The sequence below is a fragment of the Misgurnus anguillicaudatus genome, chromosome 16 (assembly GCF_027580225.2).
Source record: "Misgurnus anguillicaudatus chromosome 16, ASM2758022v2, whole genome shotgun sequence".
NCBI classification, from domain to species: domain Eukaryota; kingdom Metazoa; phylum Chordata; class Actinopteri; order Cypriniformes; family Cobitidae; genus Misgurnus; species Misgurnus anguillicaudatus.
The window spans coordinates 28,629,789-28,656,528 of NC_073352.2; the positions used below are offsets into that span (position 1 = coordinate 28,629,789).

At 37.0% G+C, this 26,740-nt stretch overlaps 1 protein-coding gene across 2 annotated transcripts in view; it reads left to right on the top strand.

Moving 5' to 3' along the window:
* LOC129421823 (protein diaphanous homolog 1) overlaps positions 1-26,740 on the top strand; it is a 116,093-nt gene that overhangs the window by 80,592 nt on the left and 8,761 nt on the right. For both annotated transcript variants that reach the window (XM_073854447.1, XM_073854448.1), the window contains 8 exons: positions 15,083-15,181; positions 15,287-15,381; positions 16,945-17,046; positions 17,197-17,436; positions 20,286-20,415; positions 20,513-20,636; positions 22,178-22,343; positions 22,543-22,684. In XM_073854447.1, coding sequence (XP_073710548.1) covers positions 15,083-15,181; positions 15,287-15,381; positions 16,945-17,046; positions 17,197-17,436; positions 20,286-20,415; positions 20,513-20,636; positions 22,178-22,343; positions 22,543-22,684 — 1,098 coding nt within the window. The remainder of the gene's footprint in view (positions 1-15,082; positions 15,182-15,286; positions 15,382-16,944; positions 17,047-17,196; positions 17,437-20,285; positions 20,416-20,512; positions 20,637-22,177; positions 22,344-22,542; positions 22,685-26,740) is intronic.

Sequence of the window (26,740 nt, forward strand, 5' to 3'; positions counted from 1 at the left end):
GAGTTATGAAAACAGTAGTCTCACAATCTCATTTGACGGTAATAAAAGCACCTTTTAAGGTGCAAAGTACTGACAGGTAAGTTTCGTTTTATCAGGTATGTGCATGTACCATATTTTTCCACTGGAAGCACAACTCGCATGGCAGGGCATCTCCAGGTTCAAGGTCAGATATTATATTTGATAAGTCTAGTCTAAAAATGGCATAGTATTTTTTGTGCTTTCAAAATCGAGAATTGAATCGAACCGTGAGCTTAGAATCGAAATGTTATCGAATCGAGGTTTTGGAGAATCATGAAACCCCTACGACGTAGCGAGCTGAGGCAGAAATACAAAACAACAATGAAGGACAAAATCATTGTCGCATTGTATGACACATCTTTGTACGTTTATAGAAACAGGAATAAAAAGGATCTTGCTTTGAAGAAAGTGAGTGAGGAAGTCGGCCAATCTGGTAAATTGTAAAAAAAGCCCTTTACTCAATTTGATCTATATACATGCATATTAAGACTACAAGCTAGCTAAAGCCGGCAAATTGAGCAGATTCGCATCCGAATTTCACAAATGCAATTATACGCGAATAGCTCGATTTATTCTTCATTCACGTCACAGTGAATGCACAGTTACAAATAGTTAATTTGTATATTTTAATTTACTGAGATGGAGACTGGACAACAAATTAAGCACATTACAACATTAGGTCAGGTGACCACATTGTAGAAAATAACTTTTTCAAATTGTTATTGTTGCATACTATCTAGCCAAACTGGGTTCACAAACCCCTAGTGGTTTGCTGGGGAATTGCAGCGGATTTGTGAGTTGATAAAAAATTACTTTAATACAAATAAATCATAAATTGTAAATAAATAATTTTAGGATAAAATCTAAATAAAACACTTAATAACAGAAATATATATTTTGTTTGATTAATCTTAATGTCATGTTACCATTACACAACACTACAAAATATAAAAAACTGAGAACTATATACAGATATGGTTTATGTATCGATAGAAGAAAGGATAACAAAAACTACTGATAAAAACTATTGTGCTATTAATTTAAAAAAAATTGCTTAAAATCTCATAGGTACTTCGAGTAAATAATTAGGTCAAGGGTGTAGCGTATACTGTAATAGTGCATGCAAGTCTTTGGTTTGATTACCATCGAGCACATCCTTTAACTAGTCAGAAGTCATTGGTGTCCTTTGCTACTAAAATGATGCAGGAAAGAAACACGAACACCGACAACGAAGGATCAATGAGTAGTAGTTAATTAACCAGCTGGTATAAACTTTACAGTATAGAGTTCAGAGTTTTCAGTTTGCTAGTAATGGCGTCTGCACATAACCTCTGTGTCTCGGTGATGGTGGGGTAATTGTAGGTTCTGCTGTGATGGCTGCAATTAACCGTTGATCAGACCTTTAGTCGTCTAAAGCACTGCCGACTCTCGACAGGAGGTTGAGTGTGGGATTATTCTTAGTTCGCACACACCTCCAGACATTGTTCCTCTGAACTTCACATCACTGAACGGGTGAATAATGGTCCTCTGATGAAGATCTTCACCCACACAATCTTCATCATCATCATCAGCCTGTGTGTGTCATTCAGAGAGAGAGAGAGCGAGAGACTGTTCTGTTCATGTGTGCGGACGTGAAGACAATCACTAAAATATACCTTAGGAATGGTTTTCAAGATTTTTCAAACTAATATTTCTTGAAGGCAGCAGTGGAAATGTACCTCCATTATGTGCCGTAAGTTTGTGGTCGTTATATAAAATTCTGAGTTGACTGCCTGAACTCCGCGAGACATATTGTTAACATATAGAAATAGGTAGAGATTTTTAACTAGGTCTGCGTTAGTAAAGTGGAGTCATTTGCTATATATTTAATCAAGAATTAGGGTTCAGTGATGGTCTTTTATTTTCAGGGTTCCCATGAGTCCTTGAAATCCTTGCAAGTTTGTGAATCTGGGGGGGAATTCAAGGCCCTGGGAAGTTTTTGAAAAAATACATACACAGATACAGGTCATTGAAAGTGCTTGAATCTATTTTATGCAAGAAAAAAATCCATATTATTCCCTGTGTAGTGTAGGATCTTAAAAGGTAACACAATGTAACCTTGCTCTCATTTAAAGTGTCCCCACATTTAGTCTTTGAATTTGAGGGTATTAGACCTGGAAAGGTCCTTGAGTTTGAAGTTTACTCAGACGTGGAAACCCTGTATTTTGCATTACAGGATGAACCGCTGGTTGTTTCAGTGACGGTTTCTGTTAAGGTCTTGCTATGTGACATTACACATGTTGGCGTGACTTTATTTCCCTGGAAACAAATTTAATATCCCTGTCTTTTAATATTCTTTTAATAATCCTGCTGTTTGTGTGTGATTGAGCATTCATAATCCTCAGGCAGCCTCCATCTTGCATGGCCTTTTTTATGTTTAAAATAATATAAACATAATGAGAACCTCAAGAATAATTTTATATTGTATCCCCGGTAGAGTCAGGATCTGCCGTGTTTGTGTTCGTCTGTGTGGTGAAGGTCATCCGAAGGCAAGTGCATGCTGGGATTGATTGCGTTTTATCTCTGTAATCATTTGTATTTCTTTTCCGTGCTGTAAATGCTTTCGGTGTCATTTCTCCTCCATCTTTCATTGGATTCTCCTTCACGCCTACTGCTGTGTGTTTATCTCTCTCTTCTCTGTTTGTCTGTCAGTCTCTCTCTCGCTCGCCCGCTCGACATTTCATGTCAGGCGTCTCATTATTGAATCCCCTCAGATTACTGATTAAATCCACCTTCAACAGATGCCCTTTCTTTCTTTCGTTCCTTCTTTCCATCCTTCCTTTCTTTTTTGTTCATTTATCATCATTATATGTTTGTTTGTTTCTTTTCTCTTTCATCTGTTGTTCATTCTCTTTTCTCCCTCTCTTTCTCTCTCTCTCTCTCTCTCGATCTCTGTGTCCTTGGGAACAAAAACCACAGCTGACACAATTAGACAGAGTATTTCGGTCTTAATTGTACACTGTGGGCCCACGTCTCTCTCTCTTCTTCTAACTCTCTCTCTCTCTCGCTCTCTCTCTCTCTCTCTCTCTCTCTCTCTACAGCATCCCTTTCTTTATCAGTTCTTTCTGAAACAGAAGACTGACTCAAAAAATTAAGACAACCACACACGTACATCACCCTAGTGAAGTTTGCTCGCATCTCATGACACAGTATATGTGCACATTTCAGTATCATCAATATGTGTATGTGTGTGTGTGAGAGAGGGAAAGAGAAAGACAGAGAGATAGAAATGATAAAGGATCAAAAGAAAGGAAGAGCGATAAGGAGATGTTTGTATGTGTATCCAGTTACCAGCCGAAATCACAGCCTGTCTCCTGCTGTATGTGTGTTTGTTTATAGCATCTACTTTCACTTTAATGACGTCATGTGTTTGATTTCTTCTGCCATTTTAAGTGTGTGTGTGTGTGTGTGTGTGTGTGTGTGTGTGTGTGTGTGTGTGTGTGTGTGTGTGTGTGTGTGTGTGTGTGTGTGTCTGTCCTCTCTTGAGGAATAACTTTAACTCCTCCCCCTGCCTATGACCTCATTACAGTGACCCCATTAGAAACACGATATGTAGTGACTCTTAATTAAGTGACCAGTCTCTCTCTCTCTCTCTCTCTCTCTCTCTCTCTCTCTCTCACTCACTCACTCACTCACTCACACACTCACACTTTGTGTCCTTAACACCCTTAAAGATGGACCGAGAGCAGGAGTGAGCGATGTTAGACTTGCGTTTTGTTTAAGTTCTGTTTAAGGAACTAAACTTAGACCTCTCGATGTGGAGCAAATTAAATTAAATGTTAAAAACTTAAGTGGGCTCTGAAATCAACCATTGTGTTTTTTTTTGTGCAGTGTAGCCTAGTGACAGACATTCAGGACATATGACAGACAGTTATGGCCTAATTGTTAGAGAGTCTGGCTTGTAACACGAGAGTTCGAGTCTCACTGCCGTCAGGTGTGACTGTGGTGCCCTTTACAGGGTACCCACAGGTCCTTGAAAGTTTGAATCTGGGGGAAATAATTTAAGGCCCTGGGAAGTTTTTGAAAATATACATACGTAGATACAGGTCATTGAAAGTGCTTGAATCTATTTTATGCAAGAAGTTTTCTGAAAAAAGTGTTGGATAATATCCTAAAATTTCTTGCCTTTTAAGCACAAGGGCTAAACTGTTCGCTTTAAATGCTTATATCTTCTGTATGCGAATGTTGATTCATACCAAAATGCTTTTTTGCATAGTTGTGCTTGACACATGAAAACGTCTCTAGTTACGTATGTAACTGTTGTTCCCAGAGAAGGGAATGAGATGCTGCGTCTCCCTTGCCATACTTCCTGCATCCCTGTAACGCCGTTTTTGGCAATATTTAGATAATCTTATACTTCCTGGCTCCCGCGTCACCCTGTCTTTGTCGTTAAGCCCCACCATTGATTGAATTTGATATACACGTTCAGACGCACTTACTTGGGTCCAAAAAGTGACTCGTGACGTAAGCAGGTTCAAGCTCACCACGCCCTTGTTACGATCTAACCAAACACTTCGTACGAGCTTAGTTCGTCCCCTCTATCTCCATTGGGATCTGCCCATTTTTCTTGCATTTTTCAAATATTGTCAGTGGGCGGAGTCAGGCTCTGACAAGGGGTTTAGTTACGCTTTAAGATTCGGCCAAATCCGAAACTGAATAACGAATCCTACTCGCATCCTTATTCCATTAACACAGTAAACCACATTGATGAAGTAAACAACGTCCACAGCAGTGTATTTATTTGATTTTAACTGTAAAAAAGGATAGGCAACATTATGCCAGGATGACAAGTGGGAAAGGGATGCAGAGCGATGCGCTAGTTTTTTCCAGGTGCGTCCACGAAATGTGAACCGCCCCTAAAGCTCACCGAAAAGCCTAGGGTTCGGTTCGGTGGAAAATTCAGCCGAACCCGAACCCAGTCAAAGAGCCCAGTATTCGATTAAATGTATACCATTAAATGAAATGACTAAAGTGACATTTGTGAAAAGGCATTTCAATTACCAACTAATAACCTTTTTAATTATGGAACATAAACGTGGTTGTCGCTCAGAGGGGTTTGCATCTGAACTCTACAAATGCAGTTGTGTGTTATTAAAAACTAACTTTATTTTAAAAAGTCACTTAAAATTATTAATACATCATTTAATGCACACAATGTATGTGACAGCCGCTTTAGCTCAACAAGGACAGCTCTCTCACCATCTCTTTCTCTTTCACTGTCTCTCTCTCTCTCTCTCTCTCTCTCTCTCTCTCTCTCTCTCTCTCTCTCTCTCTCTCTCTCTCTGTAGCTGTCTCTCTTGGAATAGTAATGTTTTTATCTGTATGGTCAGTGAAGGAGGCCACTTCCCTCAAGGATGGAAAGGGAGCGTGATGAGAAAGAGAGAGATAATGTTCTTCTGGAGGTCGAGCGAGTGTTTGCTGGTCTATCGTGTTTAATTGGACAGTTCGCTGTGAACTCCAGTACAGAAAGAGGTCAAACAAATCAAACCATCACAGCTAGACCCCTCAGGAGACCGCCGACAGCACGCTGGCCTGTGTGTGTTTGTGTGTCTTTAGACTGAAATCATCAAAAGTGTGTTTGACTCCAAGTTTATAAATAACACAGAGAGATTGATTATTTAATGAGACTGGCACTTCTTTCAGCATTCGTTAACCTTTATATGTTCTGATCGTGTTCTGAATTTCTTCTGTAAAACATAAGACGACGTGAGGAGGGCATTTCTGTACAGTAAACTGTGGTTGTCAAACTCCAGACGAACACCACTAAAGTAAAAAATATATTGTGCACAATAAGTCCTCTGAGGTAAAACTTTAGAAACAGATGAAAAGAAGTCGCTATTCACTGAATGATGGCACATTTATATTTGCGTTTATGTATTGGCAGACCCTTTTATCTTATCTGGTGACTTAATGTGCATTATTGTTGAGTACCTGTTATTGACTTTAGCGCAAACATCTTTGATTATAACATGTTGTACACACTCACTCACTTTGATGATTGTTGTTCGTCTGTGTGTAAGTAAGATAGATGGAGCCACTGATGTTGATGTTTGTGAGACCGAATGTGTGTGTCTGTCATCGGTTTGTGTGTTTATATCCTGGCATCTCTTGCTGGTTTAGCAGATCGGGTCAAACGCCTGAAGTAACACCCACAGCAGAGAAACACAGAACGAGACGGGGGAAAAAAGAAACACAGCTACTGAAGGATTTTTTTTATGTGTTGTTGCTATCTGGGTTTAATTCATGAATATGAATATTATATCTTTAAGATCATGCACTGATTTTAGTAGATTCTCGGTTTTGCAATTTGCATGCTTGTTACAATATATACAGTAGGGGAGAGAGGGGCACAAAGTAGCGCTGTTTGGCTTGTGTTCAACTAGGGATGGGATGGTATAAAAATTTCATATCATGATTATAGTGACCAAAGTTATCACGTTTATCAATAGTATCATGGTTTTGTTAAAATAAGATGGAAATGTTCAAAAAGAACTGATACACACACTGAAAACATTTGAACATTGAAGTTTTATTTTTGAAAATCACAATTTAATATTTCATGTCCCTGAAATGATTTCTGTGGTAAAAAAATCTGTCTAATAAGTTTACTGTGAATGAATACATCAGGGGTCTTCAACTACTTTTCTTCGGGGGCCAGATCTTAAAATTGTGAATATGACGCGGGCCAAACTTTTACCCCTATCTTTACTTTTGATATATTTTTTACTTTGACCATATATATGTGTGTGTTGTTGTCGCTTTTGTTACTTTTGTTGTAGTATATTTGAAAAAAACATATTAAAAACATGCATTTTCAAAAAAATTGAAATTTAAAAGCCTTTTAATTACTGAAAATTACTGAAAATATTTTCTTTATTAATATTTAAAACAATTGCAGTTTAACATGTAAGAGCCAAATGTAGTAAAAGTGTAAAAGATCAACACTCCTAAACATATTTTGTTTATAACTGTTTAACTTTCATTTATTGTTACATGTCAACTACTCACAACATATAGCCAGTCTTCTCCTAATGACTAAAATTGCATTATATTGTTTTCTTTTTTAATATTTTATATATATATAGCCTAAACAGCCTTTCCATTGTACATTACATACAGATATAACTGTCGGGAGTTCGCCCCCTAGTGGCAGTCGAAATGAAAATGTAGTTTAATCGTTAATCTGTCATGGGAGAGAACCTTTAATCTACGAGTATAGTTAATAATTTACTTACCAGTAATTAAAGTATTCAAGTGTTACTGATAAAGTAAAACAAAAAATAATTAATAATTTTAACTTTGCACAGTTTTGATTGGAACACACTGAAATACATCACTTCCGGTCGCCGCGTCACATGTGGTGTAGTCGCATACGTTTATTTTCTTGAATGCATCCAAAGCTCGAATTGGATCAGATAATTCCGCACCCGCAGATGGTTGGCACCCCACACAGCCCCTTTCTGTGTTGTCTTGTACAGTGGAAAGGTAAAAGTAACCACGCTGAATTTAAATCAGACTATGGTCGTTTCTCAATAAGGCTGCAGCCTCCGGAGGTCGCATTTCCAGGCTGCATACGTCATTAAGTCTTATTTCAGAATTGTAACAATTATAAAGTTGACTATTATTCTTAGTTAATCGTAAATTGTTGTAATATGCTTATGATTTGTGAATGTAATGCTCAGTTAACTTAATCTTGATGACGTATGCAGTTTGCATATGCGACCTCCGGAGGCTGCAGCCTTCCTTCCGATTGAGAAACGGCCAAAGGTGACCGGCGGGCCGGATAAAGATGATTGGCGGGCCGCCAGTTGACTAGCCCTGGAATACATTATCCCTTAAATGCCTTCTTGTGCAAAAAACTATGTTGCATGTGCGCGCCTGCATCAAACTGATTCTGGCTGGACAGGATTTACCGCGAGTTTTCAAAATCACGGCAGTCAAACACAGTTGTAATGATAATTACATTTTAAACGATAATACTAACCGTCAGGACATTTTATCGTGGTTAATCGCGAAACCGGTAATCGTCCCATCCCTATGTTCAACATTAAAAGTATTTAAGTTAAATTAATATATTTTACACAATCAACACACACACACACACACATCTCTGCTACAAATGAACACTTAATTTGATTGTGGCACCTACCGTTCTCGTACAATTACACTGAAAGTGACAGGAGAGCAAACGTGCCAACTTGCCCCATATAGGGTTCATTGTAACAAACAGAGGGTTTGTTGTATTACCTACTAGAAAATTTTGTTTAAACACAAATAATTCAATAAAATTCTGTCGAATATATACTAAAGGTGGATATTGTTTATATATCTGCCTATAATAGATAGATATCTGAACATTCATCCATCCATGATCCTTCATCTAACCATCCTTGTGTTTAGCCTCAATGAATATAAATATATTAAAGGAATATTCCATTTTCTTAAAAGAAAAATCCAGATTATTTACTCACCACCACGTCATCCAAAATGTTGATGTCTTTGTTCAGTCGAGAAGAAATTATGTTTTTTGAGGAAAACATTGCAGGATTTTTTTTTCATTTTAATGGACTTTAAAAAGCCCAACATGGTGGTGAGTAAATTATTTGGATTTTTCTTTTAAGAAAATTGAATATTCCTTTAAGACCAAAAAAATCATAATTGTCTGTTATGTCCCCTGATAATGTATTAACAGTTAACATTTTGATGAATAGTATTTACATAATAGTACAATAGTATTTAGTTTTCAACCCCAACTATCAGTTATTTGGAGTTGCTGACATGATTTAAATGGTGTTATGTTTTAAGTAACAAGACAGTGATTAAAATAGTATTAGGTTGGATTTGGGGACTTGCACACCCAACCCAAAAATAACCCGAAATAAAGATAAGATGAAGAAATATCTTTAAAAACACATCAAAACTTTTCACAAATTCCCAGGAGATCATTTACTGACAGTAAGAGAAATAGATCAAAAGCACAGATTGCTCGGCCCTGTATAAATATGTAAAGTAGCCGTGTTACAATTAACCCTGCGTTAGTTTGTGCCCCGCTCAACCCTACGGTGAAAAAGTATTTTTACTGCATATGCATTTACACAGTAAAACATGCACACTGTGTATGTATATATAGCAGTTTGATTGATATTAATTGGAATGCAAATGAGATTTTCTTTTTTTTTGGAACCAAACTCTTCATACACAAACACACACACACACAGATATATTTAAAATTAATGTGTGTTTTTATCTTACACAACACTGGCAGTCTCTAAGACTTTTATAACATGACAAAAAGGTCACTAGCTTGCTCTAAAAATAAGTTTTGTTTCTAAAAAGGCACTTAAGTATACATTCCTATCCCTATCATGTTTATATATATATATATATATATATATATATATATATATATATATATATATATCTTTATATATATATATATATATCTTTATATATATATATATATATATATATATATATATATATATATATATATATATATATATATATATATATATATATATATATATATATATATATATATATAAAACCCTTGAGAGAGATTTATATTTATATATATATTAATCTCTATCAAGGGTTTTTGTCCTATATATATTAATCTCTATCAAGGGTTTTTGTCCTCCTAGGAGTTTTCCCACAGGGTTTAACTTAGCACTTTACTGTACACGTTACATTACTACTACGCTCGCTTGTACAGTTTATTCTTAGATGCTGTTGTCTTCTTCTTATATTATCTATAGATTATTCTGTGTTTTCCCCACATGTATTCATGTAAAGCTGCTTTGAAACAAATAACAATTGTAAAAAGCGCTATATAAATAAAATTGAATTGAATTAAATTCTCTCTCTTGCTCTCTCCCTCTCCACCGCTAGAGGGCAGTGTTTTAATCCAGCATCAGTACGTGTTCGTTTACACAGTTTAATACAGTGAGTGTAACAGCTTCTGTGTGTAAATGCATTTGAGAGTTGAGTTGCTTTGTAAACGCACACACATGTTGTATCCTTTTACAACACTGAACCAACAAACCTCCGTTAGATGAACTGTGTGTGTGTGTGTGTGTGTTTGTGTGTGTTATTGATGACCTTGAGCGTGAACGTTTGTTTATTGAAATGTGTGTTTGCACAGATGTAGGGATCGATGTGCTTTGTTCCTCCTGTACACGACCTTCATATTTGTGTGCACGGTTACCTTGGCATCTTATTAACTTTACTGTGTGTGTGTGTGTGTCACAGTCTCCCTAGAGCTCTGAGCTGTGAAGGAGGGACGGATTGAGAGACAGAGCTGTAGACGTGTGTGTGTAATTAGGTTGCTGTAATTGCTGTAGTAAATCTTGACGTGGGATGTGTGAGCGGATAGAGCTTTGATTTAAAATCATTACTGAGTGTATGCGTGTAATGAGTTCCTAATCTATCTGACCATTCCTAGGAGTTAAAATATGATTGTGTTCGGCCACAGTGTGTGCGTGTGTGTGTGTGCGTGTGTGTGCGTGTGTGTGTCTGATCAGTAATTCAGTACAGACTGTTTGTGCGTCACTGCTACAGACCTTCATGGCCAGAAGAGCAAAGAGAGGACGCACACAAGCACGCACACACAGTCAGTGGTAACTTAGCACCACAATCAGAGTCAAGAAAACACAAAGTTTATTTTTTTAAACATCTTCATCACAGTCTTTCTCTGTCATTTTACAAACTGTTAAACTTTCCAGTCTCCCGGACACGGCTTAAGTCTAGTCCAAGACTAAAATGCTTGTTTAAACGCCAGTCAGATTGCACTGACATATCTTAAAATATATCAGTGCCATTGTTTTGTCTCAAGATGCACACCTGTATTGTTTTTTGTTAGGTATGTTTGTAAAAACAACTTACAAACATACTCATCAAAAAAAAGTTTAATGTCCTAATATAACTAAGACCCAGTCCTAGATTATTCTGCCCCTATATGCACTTTGTGTGTGTGTGGTAAATTTCATACTATTTGCCCTGATTACACTTCATTTTTCATTTTCTATAGTAAATCTGTTTAAGTTTGTGTAATTTCAGTGCTGCAGTTCACAGTTATTCCAGTAGATGGCACTGTGACTCCACAAATAGATTTAAACAATAGTGTTTATATATTGCATTGTACATAAAATAAGCACTTTTCATATTACGTGTATTTATGTTCTGATACTGAATATACAGAAAAACATTTATACAGATTTAATTTTCTGAATTAAATCTGTTCACAAGATTTTTTGTATTGTATGTTCATTTATTTTTTTTGAAACATTGTGCATCTTGTCTTGTGATATGTGTATGGCATGTTAAAGTAACATGATTTAATATGCTTACCTTAGATATTCAGAAGTGTCCAGAGCAAATAAAGAGAGGTGTTTAGTTTTTCAGCTGCTCTTATATGGGTTATATTGACTATGTATAATAATAGTTTATCGTGTAAATTCTACTGACAGGATTTTTGCAATACCATCGTACAGGATTTCAGCATCAATATATCGTACAAATAATAATATCATGGGATGTATACCATAATATTGAAAGATTAGTATAGATTAGTATGCACTTATGTATGTACATAGTTATTGTATACTATGGTATATAATACATGCATACATGTATATAAGAGACTTTAATTTAAATAACAATCTTAAATACAACAGAACTAATTGATGAATTAATTTCCATTTAAAACTATGCATATAATAAAGAAAATAAAACAAAATTACAAAAGAATAGCATGGTACTAATTTTTATTTTTTAGATATATACTCTGCTACTAAATGCATTTTAGGACGTGCTATCACCATAGTATTGTACAAAGGTATTGCTTTTTGGATATGCACAATGCATTTTTGGACATGACAGTATCATAGACATTTATCTTAAAGCCAAGTTTAATCCATTTGCAATCATGTGCAAATTTTTTTATTTTTATGCCATTTTATAAAGTTCAGATTTCCAGTTTAAAAAAACAGTAATATTTAACATTTAATGTAAAATGTTTAGTCACTATTTATAAGCTGCAGTTGCACTTTTCATGCACCAGGAGTGCGCAAGTGAGCTCGCTGTAAAGCCCGCCCATAGTCCATCCCCCTCAGTTTGGCCCTCCCATTTCCTGTCCACTTCTCCGCCCCCTGTCCCACCACACCCTGCCATCTGGCACTGAGTCACCCCTCCGCTCGCCCCCCTTCGCCCTCATTCCTTCCTCTCCACACAAAAACAGGATGAAGGGGCCTTTCAGCTCTACGGTTACCCTCGGCAACCAGGGCCATAGAAAATTCTCAACCACACACACACACACACACACACACACAATCATGGACATTTAAAGTTTAAAGGGCCGACGTCTCCCATCAGCTGCTGCTGTCTTTTGTGTTAAAAGTCCCAAACAATCACCACCTGTCTTTCCTCTCCAGCATCTGTCTCTTTCCTTTATTCTTTATCTTTACTTTGTGTTACTTTTTCAATGTCACACGGAGAGTTCAGCGTTCCTGCAGGCTTGAGTTTTAAGCGAGTGAGTTTGTTTTCTGTTAGATTACTGAAGTATGCAAAGTGTTTACTGATGAATGAATGCTTTTCTCATGAGCAGAGCACATTTTTTCCTTTTAAAGCTCGAGTATAAAAGTGCTTGCGTCCGTTTAAAAGTGTATTTTTACAACTCAAGCACTATAAACAAGTAAAAATGAATTCTTGTCTCGAGTTCTCACTTTGTCAGCAGGACCTCTGGGCACAATTCAGCAGCTATAGAGTCATTATACTGTTGATGCGTTATTGTTGTTTATTTCAGCATCTTTAATATCACAAAAACTGTATAGTTAACAATGTCCTGGGAGTACTCTCTAGTGTAGTCTATTTTTTCATTTTAATTTATGATGATAGAAGTGCCAGAAAGTTTTTGTTTCTGTATAAGTTCAGCCTGCAGTTGCGGTATCCTGCCACTGGAGGCGCTAGAACTCCACCAAAAACTTGAAAGGACAAAGGAGTCTGTCTTTAGATTAAAAATAGTCACTAATGAAAGAGAGAGAGATGAAAGGACAAAGTTTCTCTTTGTGAGAACAGATTGTATTTAGGTTGTGTGTAGTTTGCAGATGAGGTGGAATTCAATCGATTTTAAAATGCTTGGCATGGCTCTCTCTCTCGCTCTCTCTCTCTCTCTCTCTCTCTCTCTCTCTCTCTCTCTCTCTGTGTGTGTGTGTGTTCACTCTTTCTGTCTTTTTCTCTCCCTGACCTTCCATACTCATAAACTTTTGCCTTGTATGGGAAAAAGGGAGGCAGTGACTGTGTGTGTTGTGTTACAGTAAGTGCAGACATCATGTCTGTGGCTCACGCTGAACTAATAAACTGAGAGAGAGACACAGATCAGCATGGTTTTAAGGACAGACAGACAGCAGGAAAAGACAGCTGGACACTTACAGAAATAACCACCAACTTTGCATCTGTGTGTATACTTAGTTTGTGACATGTCAGCAGAAGACAAACCTCTGGAGAGACATTTTGAAAACTTTTCATTTTCATGAAACTCATACAAAGTACTACTTTTATATAAAGTTTTTATATATAGATTTTGTCAAAAGTTTTCTATACATGTATTTAGAGAGGATGATCTCATTTTGTGTGTATTTAGCAGCAGTTTTCTGAGATGAATCAAGAAAGGCAGATGAAAGAGAAATGGATGAATAGCCGCATGACTGATGCTTTGTAACAGTTGTACAAAAGACAACGAGACTTTTACAACACAATCCAGTAAAAAGAATTTGTGTGTGACCCACACACACGTACGCACACACATACTCGCACATACTTGTAGGTTAATGTAACACAGATGTGCTGTGATTCTGTTGCAGTTCTTGTGTGGACCAGCAGTGGTGCCATTGGCTTATAAATGATTTTTAAATCTCATCTCAGTTTGTGTGTGTGAGAGAGAGAATCCAGCAGCCATTTTGAACACAGATCCCATTTTATGAATCACAGACAGAGAGGTTACAGCCGTCTGTTTCTCACTCACACAGAGCGAAGAGTTTCTGCTCATGTTGTGTGATTGTCTCTCTCTCTTTTTTCTTATTATATGTTTCTTTTTTTTGACATCACATCTTCGATAAACACATTTCTATGTTTGTTAATCTCAGATGTTTACAATTCAATAGAAAATTATTGTATTTGCTTATTTTTGATAAGGTGTTAAATGAGGATTTGAATGTTAATAGGTATTTTTCTAAGCAAATGAGAGTGAAAATGCATGTGAGAGAGTGAATGTGATTTTTTTTGTGTGTGTAATGTAATCCAGAATTGCTTCACTGTCTTGAGTGTTTCCATATGCTGCTGTAACTCAATACACACACACACATACAGATGGCAGGCATGAATGTGCTGCTCGGAAATAAGGTACAGAAGAACATAAAAAAAACACAATGTGAGATTGAAAAAGGAGAATGGAGACACTGTTCAGAAGCATATGGTGGTGCGAGAAAATGAAATGAATGAACCAAACTCTATTTAGAGATGAGACCTAATCCTTTATCCTGTATGTGAGGAGTTTCATTCAGCAGAGATGAGAGACACACGTGAGATGTTGGGGAGATCTGCTGGAGAGCCATTACTAGTGTGAGGTTTAGTCTTCATGTTTCATTAAAGCGGTGAGACGTTTGACTCTTGACCCTGACCTCCTGACCTCTGACTTGTGTTTCACACACAACATGAGATGCCGACACACTCAAAGAGAAAAATTTCTTTGTTGAGAAGTTGGTTTAGAAGTTACTGAATTACCTTTTGGCAGCTCACATACTGTACATAATCCAGTGTTTTATGATGTACTACAATTCTTAGCTGTAGAAAAGTTAGTGGTTTGAAGTATTTTTGGATAAAGTAGAATGTGTTACAGTGCAGGACAGCCTCAATTGCCCAAAAAATATTTTTAACACTGTCAGCACAGAAATGTTTTTTAACTCTGGTTTGAAATGTATGTTAACTTACACACATCTTAAAAGTAATTTCTTTATTTCTGTGTTTCCAGCTAAGAAAGATCAGGAGGGGTCAGAGGATAAGAAAGTTGCTCAGAAGAAGAAGGCGAAAGAGTTGAAAGTGTTGGACTCCAAAACATCCCAGAATCTCTGTGAGTAACATGTGTGTGTGTGCGTGCGTGCACGTGTGTGTGAAATATCTCACTAGTTTCCTAATGTTATTTATAAAATTATGTCATTTTTGTGTTTGTGTGTAGCTATTTTCCTGGGTTCGAACCGGCTGCCTTATGAAGAGATGAAGAATGTCATTCTAGAGGTCAATGAGAAAGTACTCACAGAAAATATGGTGCAGGTAGGAAAAGTGTTTGTATAAAGAGGTCATATTCAACCCTGAGAATTAAACAGGCTGTTTTTGCTAATGCCTTTCCTAGATTCCTATATGTAATTATGATTGGCTAAACTGTGCATCAGTACCCCTAATGCTGTCATTCATTGGACAGATCAGATTTCTGAGTATTGAATATGTGTTATTAAGTACAGTGCTTAAAGCATTAGTTTACCTCAGAATTAAAATTTTGTCAATCCAGTTATTAAGTCTGACATCAGTGTTTAAAGGAAAATTTCACTTTTTTAAAAAATATGCTCATTTTCCAGCTCCCCTAGAGTTAAACATTTGATTTTTACCGTTTTGGAATTCATTCAACCGATCTCCGGGTCTGGTGCTTCCACTTTTAGCATAGCTTAGCACAATAGATTGAATCTGATTAGACCATTAGCATTGCGCTAGAAAATAAGCAAAGAGTTTTGATATTTTTCCTATTTAAAACTTGTCTCTTCTGTAGTTACATTGTGTACTAAGACCGACAGAAAATTAAAAGTTGCGATTTTCTAGGCAGATATCACTAGGAACTATACTCTCATTCTGGCGTAATAATCAAGGACTTTGCTGCTGTAACATGGCTGCAGGAGGCGCAATGATATTACACAGCAGTCGAAAATAGTCCGCTTATGGCGCTTTTCCATTGCATAGCCCAAAACTAAGCTGACCCGACCCAAACTAAACCAAACCGTGGGGTACTATGCAATGGAAAAGCGCCATTAGTAACTTTCAATAGCAAGGGACTATTTTCGGCTGCTGCGTAATATCACTACGCCTGCTGCAGCCATGTTACAGCAGCAAAGTATTCAATGTATTAGAATGTAATAGAACCTGAGATATTTTTGATTTGTGAATGTTACGTAAGGGATAATGTAGAGGCAGCCGGTAGTTATTGGGAAATAAGCCCCGACAGTGTGATCAGGACCCGACGCGAAGCGGAGGGTCTTGTATCACACTGAAGGGGCTTATTTCCCAATAACTACCGGCTGCCTCTACATTATCCCGCTTATTACACGGCTACTTGCCACATAAGAAAAAAAACTGGACATGAATATGAATTTGAAACATTTTATTGGCATATTTGTTTTAAATTAACATTTTTATCCTTCCGCGAAACTTTGCACAGATGCATAAAATGATCGTAATACCTTATAAAGATCCTCTGCCTCATACTTGTCTCCATTTTTTCTCTTTGAGAAGTTTTAATCCCCATTCTGTATTTTTTTGTGTGTTGGCTTCGTAGCTGTCATGCTCTATTTTGTCAAGTTCAGTCTCAGTAAGCTGTCTGTCTCTTGTCGTGGTTGTCGAGTGTTTGTCACAAGATGGCGCCACACAGACAGTAATCTTTATTGATCTTTATTGGCGCAGAGCGATATTACTCGTGCAAGTAGCCCGGCTATGCGTTATTATTTTGGAGCGGTTATTATTCGAAAAGAACGAACCTGCAAATGTCTCAACTGACCAATCAGAATCAAGCATTCCAGAGAGCCGTGTAATAAAATGTGTTACATCAACTCTTATCATTTATGTGTTCAGAGTTTACTGAAGCTTCTGCCAGAACAGGAGCTACTGAACACATTATCAGAGCTGAAGGACGAGTACGAGGAACTCGCAGAGTCTGAGCAGTTTGGAGTCGTGGTGAGAAAATAATCACGAACACACACACCTTGACCTTTCACAAACCTCTGACTATTAAACAAATATAATATGTTATAAATATATTGAGACTTTATAGCACAATAGATCACAATCCTAATCATTTCCTCCTCTGTCTGTGTATGTGTTTAGATCAGTTCAGTGAAGCGTCTGAAGCCTCGTCTCAGCTCCATCCTCTTCAAACTTCAGTTTGAAGAGCAGGTGAATAACATGAAGCCGGACGTGGTGGCAGTGACAGCTGCCTGTGAGGAGCTCAGACAAAGCGAAGGCTTCACCAAACTGCTGGAGATCACACTGCTGATGGGAAACTACATGAACGCTGGCTCACGAAACGCCAAGGCCTTCGGGTTTAGCATCAATTATCTGTGCAAGGTGACCCACACATACCCACACAAGGGCCCTATTTACCGATCTAAGCACGTTGTCTGAAGCTCATGGCATAGGTGCACTTAGGAGGCGTGTACACCAAAGCAGCTGAAAACGCCAGGCGAACACCTTTGTTGGTTTTTTCAGCTAAGCGATTTGGTTGCTATGATACTTCTGCTTTGTTTATCAGTTGTTGAACGATGCGCTGGTTGGTTGGTTGGTTGTAATATTTGTCCCGCCTCTCCTCCACTGTGATTGGACGGTCCAAGTAAAAAGTGACATTGGTGAGCTGAACATTTCATCCAAAGTTGAAAATTTTTCAACTCTGGGCACTCAGCGTGGACCAAACCCACCAGCTGCCGGATTTTTTTAAAAAGCACGCACTTTCATTGGAAACCATTAAAAACATACGCCTGCCACGGGCGTTAATGCATTGGCGTACATGCTTTGGTGTACGGGGCGTGTCTGAATCCACTTTTGCTAGTTTAGCGTAAAAAAAAACGGTTGTGTTTCAAAAAGGTTGTACTTATTCTCTTATGAGTCATGGGTGTGTTTTAGGCGTAATGTATAACAGTCCCTCCAGCTTGCATGATTTTATAATCTCCACATTTTCGTAGCAAAAAGTCACATATATATTAGCAGAAAGTTGAAAAATGTTGCATTTACTTCCCAAAAGCGCAGCCGTGTCCTCTATTGCCATGGGAACGTTATGAAGTGACGTGATTATGTGACGTGAACATCATTGCAGCTTTTGCAAGTTTCCGCAGTTTTTGCAAGTTCCGCAATTTTCGCAAATTCCCGCAATTCCATCGCATAAATTGCATAAATATCCCGCATATTCCATCGTATTTTTTAAGAAAACGTGCCGCAAAATCGAGGATTTTTGCCCGCAACAATCACAAAAAAACGCCGCGTTTTTCTGGAAGGACTGGTATAATAAACCAATCAGAATCTCATCTCCCATTCCCATTAAAAGCCAGTTGCAATTGCCCCATGGCAGATTCGCTATTTACATTCTTCTCCAGGAAGGAAACCAATTTCATTATTTAATTCATAATTCTGATAGACTATCCATTATGACATGTTGCCATTTTTATATTTATATACACAAGAATAGTCCTTTCATTATTAATATTTTGCATGTTTGTGTGCTGTTGCATCCCTGTGTGTGTAATAAGCAGTGTACATTCATTGAACACCCACGTATACATAAATATCAGATGACGTCAACCGCGTACGTCACTCACTTCTCAAACTCGTCTGCCGCCATCTTGAGTACCTGATTCGGCAAGATCGATACGTCAGTCTATGTGTTTCTGTACTTTGTTTTACATCAAATATTCAATCATAAACTTTGCATAATTTGAAAGCTAAAACAGTCAAGATTCATGGTCTGAGATTGTTTTTGCCTGACTGAAGTGGAAAGGATTTAATGAAATGCAGATGGACCGCATATAAATGTAAATGTCAGTACTTACATTTCTTGCCATATGGTTCTGATCATTTCTGACATATCCAAAAAACTTCAGCGTTCATTGCAATGTAAGGGTCCACCATTCAACATGCATCCCACATTTTAATCCAAAACAACAAAAAATAGGGAAAAATCTCACAAGATCCTTCTTTGTTTACATGCGTGCTTACGATCATATTTCACAATCACTGAAAATGCACGTCTTTCTGCTTCATTAGACTGTTCCGATAAATATTCCGCATTATTTTTCTGTTTTGTCCAATCAGATAAGGTTTGAGAACTTAAAATGTCCTGGAAGCGCACATTGGGGAAGCGAGGTGTCATTTTGCGCACCTTCGCTTTTGACTAGATTAAGCCAGCCATTGCCTATCCAGCAATGTTTTGATTGATGGGGTAGTAACCAATCATGAAATGATTACAAGGATTCAACTTATCTCAGTAAAACTTACTTCTGCGCAAATCTGCGCTTACACATGCAGAGATATGCGCACCCGAATGTTTTGTTTTTGTAGCATAGCGGGCCGGCTAGCCTCTCACAGAGCCGCTGAGAAATCTCTCCAGAGGTTAGATATAATCTCCGTTGTGAATCGTCGTCTGCAGATGACTTTTTTGTGTTAAGAGTGTTTTGGAAAAGGTGATAAGGAGCACGATCGAGATGCAAAAATACCAGACAGTATAAAAATGAAATTCAAAAAAAAAAGGTTGTATTATTATTTTCATCATATATTTACAGTTTTTTCATGTTAGCTGTTTTTGATTATAAAAATAACAATGGAGATGACTAAGACAGGAGACACATGGGCTAATTTTTCTTTGACATGATATGTAAATAATATTTATGGCTATATGAATCTAATGCATAGAATATACAAACTGAAAACAAGAAAATAAGATGTGTGGGGAAAAATATGCTGTAAATCGTAGCATGCTAGCTATAGCTATACTCAAGATGGCGGCAGGCAACTGGAATGACAGATAAGGTCACATGACTGATAATCATGTATTGGCGCATATTACTAAGCCGCCCTTTAAATAAATAAATAAATAAATAAAAATAAAGCGTCATTGACTTTAGACCAGGTTTAATACACAATCGTTTTTCGTGGCCATCAAAAAAGAAACGTGCCAACAATGCGCCTCGTTTTCGGACCACCACGGCCATCGGTGAACATTTGCTATTTAAACAACGTGGTGCTAGATGTGAAAATGATAACTGTGTCAGGCTAAAACTAGTAAAAAACACTTGCGTCCCCCCTGAGGTCGCATTGCACCGGGTGTATAAATAGGGTCCATGTATTTCATCAGTTTGCTCATATTAAAAACAGTGTTACTGGGAAACCCTGTAAGATCTAAGTCAATGTGTGTATGTGTGTGTGTTTAGTTAAGGGACACTAAATCTGCAGATCAGAAACAGACCCTGCTGCATTTTCTGGCTGAAACTTGTCAGGAGCATCACCCAGAGGTCATGACTTTCCCAGAGGAGCTTCTCCACGTGGAGAAAGCCAGCAGAGGTCCGTCTCAATCGTTACATTTAATAATTCATGACTGATGCTAATCACTTTTCTTTGTTGAAGGCATTTGTACTTACACACGTCCTTTCCTTCACAGTCTCGGTGGAGAACCTTCAGAAGAATCTAGATCAGATGGATAAACAGATTAAAAACCTGGAGAAGGACATTGAAACTTTCCCCCCTCCGCAGAGCGACAGGGACAAATTTATCGAAAAAATGACCATATCCTTTACTTCCTCCCGGCCTGTCACGTGACAGGAAGTGTCACCCTCATTTCCATCAGAGATTCTCTAGACAATGAGACAGTGGTGTACCTATATTGTGACATCACATCCTGTTTGTGTTCCGGCAGAAGTGTGCTGTCCTGCAAACATCCTCTTCTGCTCACTTGTAGATGCTGTCAATTAGCACGAATAAATAAATACATCTAATCTTGAATTAATACACTGCAAAAAATGAATGTCTTGGTATTTTTGTCTTGTTTTCTAGTGTAGGTGTCTAAGAATTCTTAAATTGAGATATATTTACCTGATCAGCAAAGTGACTTCATTTATTTCAGAAGACTCAAAATCATATGAAATTTAAGAGGTTTATGCATAAAACAAGTAAAAAAATATCTGCCAGTGGGGTAAGAAAAATAGACTTAAAGTTTTTTTAAATTAAGTTAAAACTGGAATTAGGTTTGTTTTTCTTGCCCTAGTGGCGGATGTTTTTGCTTGTTTTGAGTATGGACCTCTTGATTTTCATAATTTATTTCAATAAACAAGACTCAAGACTTTTTCAGAATTTAAGAATTCTTAGATATTTATACTGGAAAACAAGACAAAATACTAAGGACAATACATGTGAAAAGTGATTTTCAAGAAAAAAAAATTTATATTAAGATTCTTTTTCTTGATGAGCAAAACGACCCAAGAATATAAGTCTAGTTTTAAGACCAAAAATATAAAATTTAAGTGATTTTGTGCATAAAACAAGCAAGAAATCTGCCAGTGGGGTAAGCAAAAAAATTTTGAACATTTTCCTAAACGGTAAATTCAAGAAAAATTTGCTTACCCCATTGGCAGATTTTTTTGCTTGTCTTATGCACAAAATCACTTAAATTTGATATTTTTGGTCTAAAGTCTAGACTTATTTTCTTGGATCGTTTGCTCATCAAGAAAATACATCATAATTTAAGAATTTTTAGATATATACTATAAATAGTACACTGCAAAAAATGATTTTCAAGAAAAAAATTATTATTATTTTTGTCTTGTTTTCAGTAAAAATATCTAAAAATTCTTAAATTAAGATGATGAGCAAAACGACCCAAGAAAATAAGTCTAGTTTTTAAGACCAAAAATATCAAATTTAAGTGATTTTGTGCATAAATCAAGCAAAAAATCTGCCAGTGGGGTAAGCAAAAAAATCTTGAACATTTTTCTTAAACTAAATTCAAGAAAAAATCAATAAAAAAATTGCTTACCCCCTTGGCAGATTTTTTTGCTTGTTTTATGCACATAATCATTTAAATTTGATATTTTTGGTCTAAAAACTAGACTTATTTTCTTGGGTCGTTTTGCTCATCGTCTTAATTTAAGAATTTTTAGATATTTTTACTGAAAACAAGACAAAAATACTAAGAAAATGTTTTCTTGAAAATCATTTTTTTTGCAGTGTATTGACTGTGTTTGAGTATAAATTGAATTTAAGTTTATTTGATTGTTATAATGTTATAATGTCATTTGAGTTATAATGTTTGCCTTGACGGAGTTGTGTACATTTTTGTATCAGCTGCCCGTGAACAATTCGGGAAAATCCGGTTGATGCATGAGAACATGGAGAAGCAGTATGAGGACTTGGCCAAGTATTACGTGTTTGACCCTAAGAAGATTACACCAGAGGAGTTCTTTGGTGACCTTAATAACTTCAGGAACATGTTTCAGGTAAGGTCACTGATGATGTCAGACAGTTAAACTGTATTTTAGTAAGGTGAGCTTCACCTGGGGCGTGTGTCAGAGACCATCATATGTGTACTTTACTTGCATTAAAACAATATTAAATACAAACAGAGAGACTCACACACACGGCCTCATTATATCTGTGAGAAAACAGAACATCAACATTTCATTGTGTGTGTTACAGACAGCGGTTAAAGAGAATCAGAAACGGAAAGAAGCAGAGGAGAAGATTCGTCGAGCCAAACTCGCACGAGAGAAAGCTGAACGAGAAAAAGAGGAAAAACAGAAGAAAATGAGTGCCGGACAGATTCCCAATATTAATGATGGTAGAGCGCGTGTTTGTGTGCATGTGTGCGTGTGTGCATATATGTGTGTGATCTCTGTTTATGTCTTGTGAAAAATTATAAATCAACAGAAAGTTTGGTGCCGAAGGATTGATCAACATCCAGTAAAAGTTTTAAAAGTCAAAAATAATGCCCCACACATACGCAACCCAGGCAACGATATCGCTTAGTAGACACGCCCCTTACTGCTGATTAGCTACAAGTGTGTTTTGGTAGTCGGCCCGACTCTCTTTTCCAAAGTGTTTTTCAAAAATCATGCACTCATGTATCGAGTTCTGATTGTGTAGTTTGTTTAGTGTGTTGTGATTCGATAGCAGCTCAGCTTACCTTTAGCTTAGCTGGCGACTGACGTATTCCTTTGGGCGTAGTTTAGTCAAAAAACTGTACTACTGACGTCATTAAAGCAGGAAGTAGAGGTCTGTAGCAGTGTTGTTTTTGGGAGCCCTTTTAGTTTTCTTTTTAGTCTTAGTCTTTTGGACGAAAATGCTTTTAGTTTTAGTCACATTTTAGTCACTTGTAAAATGTATAGTTTTAGTCTGATGGATTATACTGAAAGCAGGTGTGTTGTTGTTGTTGTTTGAAATCTGGTGCGCGTGCGCGGCATGGCGGCAGCCGGGTGGTGGGCGTGATTCAAAGGCTGCGACCTTCTAAGGACGTATTTTAAGACCGATTGCGTCACAGCAGCGCGACTTGAGGCTGGCAAGGACGTCCCAATTCAAAGGATGCTTAGAATGAAGCCTCAAAATGCGTCCTCATTTCTCCGCGATATTATGGATAGAACGAATGGATCCTTAACAGCCGAGGATATCCCAAGATTCATTGCGCGCCTGCAACGGCTGCATATAACTAGATATTCTAAAATAAACAATTAAAACCTTCATTAAATAAAAGTGTGTATTTATCAAAAAAAACGTTTGTCACTGTTTTAGTATTATAAGTTATGTTTTGTGTTAATATTATTATTTTTATGATGCATATATTTCTCAGGTTGATTTATTTAATAGTTTAATCTACATCAACGTGTCATATTTTATAAACTAAATTAATATTTTTCTGGTTTCATATTTATTTTAATAAGTCAGAAACGTTTCCGCTATGTCCTGCTGACATGCGCGTGCAGAAGGTGACGCCAATTATGGGTCGTCCGAAGGTTAGACCGTCTCATTTCAGTTCTCTTCGCGAACTTCTGAGGCTGCCACCTCGAAAGACCGAGTGCTCATCTTTAAGGTCCCATGCTAATAAGGTCACAGCCCTTGAATTGGGACACAGCTTGTGTTGACCCAAAACAAGGATAGAAAGCGGCAGCATTTAGCTGAAAACAGACAGATTTCACGCAAAATAGGCAGAAATGACATGCATTATGAATGTCAGACTTATAATCATTTTCGTTCCGTCTCGTTTCGACAACGAAAACTCAAAAGCGTCTCGTCATGTTTTCGTCACCTTAGAGACATTTTTAGCTAGTCATCGTCGCGTTAGCGTCATAAAAAATTTGTGCGTCAACGAAATCATTTCGTTATCGTCATCGTTGACGAAAACAACACTGGTCTGTAGTCCAAACCGTTCACTGTAGGCTTTGAAAGGCGAATTCTGTTGAAAAAAATATATCGCCTGGCAGTGAACTTCGAGCTTTATAATTTTACAGGTATTATTTATGCTATTATAGCAACATTACACACTAACTAGGGTTTAAAAAATGGGATCAGAAAGAACGTGACCTTTAAACTTCACTCTTTTATATATAATATTTGGGAGATACTTTTCTGAAAGCGATTTATAGTTCATTCAGACTTTACTTTATATCACTACTTGGGTATCAAAGCCATGCCCTTAACAATGTTATGCGCAATGCTCTATTAGTTGAGTTACAGAGAAACTGATAATAAAGTAGTTTCTATAATAACTAGCACAGAGACGAATTTGGCATTCACAGTTAGAAATGAAGAGTTTTGTTGCAAAACGAGATAACCACCGTTTTTTTTAATTGTTCAGAAATCTCGTTTTTTGGTAGGGATGGGCATTTTCCAGTAATTTACTATTCGAATATTTAGGTTCATAAAGAACAAATATTCGAATATTCGTTTATTTAAATTATGTTAATTAAGACATGCGTGTTTTGTATTTTTCATTTTGTCATAATTTCACAGAAGGCTTATTATTAGTCCCACAACAAGCTTAACTTATATTCTGTATGTATATATATATATATATGTGTGTGTGTGTGTGTGTGTGTGTGTGTATGTATTTTTAAGTTGAAAACGTTGTAAAAAAAAGGAAATATATTAAATTCTTCTTAAAAAATATCATACAGAAAGAAAGGCGTTAAAACCCCATGCTGAGCGAGTCAAACCCTTAGTTTCAAGTCGTTTCAGTCGTTAGTATGAATTCATTACTGTTTTATATTACATAAATTAAATTATACAAAATATTATACACAAAACCCAAATCTAAGCGAAGATTAAGGACGTGGCGAAGTTTAAAGTTTGAGGACTTGACAAAGTAGGCTATCATCATTTAAACCATGGGCGTCGTAACCATTATACGTGGGTGTGACAGGACTCACCCACTTTTTAAGACCTATGATAATGGACCCACCCACTTTTTCTCTAATTTAGCGCATTTGTCTGTTCACTTGTCAAGGCGCTGTTAGTCAAAATCCATTCCATTGGAGCAGAGATCCCCAACCTTTGCTTTTTTACACTGTGGACCCGTTTCAGCTTTTTAAAAAAAATTCTTGGAGGGAGGGGTCGCTGAGTTGCTGTTCGAACAAAGTCCTTTAAAACATCCTTTGCGAAATGAAAACGTTACGTTTTAAACGGAAGTAAAGGTCAAACATCCATGCATTAGGAAAATTAATAACTGCTTTATTTATAGTATATTTTCTATAGAAGTGTAAAACCATATTATGGCGAATTATTTTACTTTCACTGTTTCACGAGTTTGCCTGCCCATTAGTCTTAATAATTAACGGTAAACGAACAGAGGCAGCTCGAACCTTAGGTCGGACTCGAGCCCCAAGTTCAAGAAACAGAAGAAAAACAGAGGAGATGATGAGGAGAGATGCCAGAAGAATTGCGTCTGTGCGCGGAGGCACAAAGATGTAGCATATGTTTTTAATGATAAATGACACGGGTTCCTTTCAAACCTATACATTAAAAGTGTATGCTACTCGTTAAAATATTATTACTGCAGTAAAATAGTTTATTTTGATTATGGTGCCACGATCGCTGGATAATTTTAATTTTTTTTACAGCCTGCAATTACTTTTCATGCAATTATTACAGAGATGAACGTCTTATTTGCCAGGTACATTTGCAAATGATTCATAAAGTCATACCTCTGCAATTGTTTAATCGATTGTGTTTTAGAAGTACACATGCTCAAACTTATGACAGCATTGTTTCCCGACGGATACCATTAAATAAATTAATCTCATTTCCAGAATCTCACATTTATATTTCTCTAAGAGAGAGAAAGTGAGATTGGGTATAACAAATAAAAAGGGTATACAAAAATTGTACCAGTTTACCTTCATTCGTTTTTCTTAACTTTTATTTCCTCAAAATAAAAAATAAACATTGTAGCCTGTCAGCAGAGTACATAAAAAATGTCACAGAGAAACATCTGTCATTATTTGCAAAATATTCAAAGGGCTATTACCAGAATTCTGACCACTGTATTTTATTTAGTAAATGCAAATGTTCAGGCTAATTAAAAGGAAACTTTGCATCTATTGCAGTAAATGTATTTTCGGGGGGGGGATGGGTGGGCTTGACATGGGGACCCACCCACTTTTCATTTGCTTCCGACGCCCATGATTTAAACTGACTCAAAACACCAAATAAGAGCCCGAAAAAAACACATCTACATAAACGACTGCTCATTCGCCATTTAAATATCTTCTCAGTTTAGTTTGACATGTATTTGTGAATAAAGAAAACCATATTTATCCTACCTACTTCGGTGAAAGCCCGTTCTTCTGACTAGATACATAATGCCGGTGCGGAGAAAACTCTTCCTCGTGATGATGGTTATCCG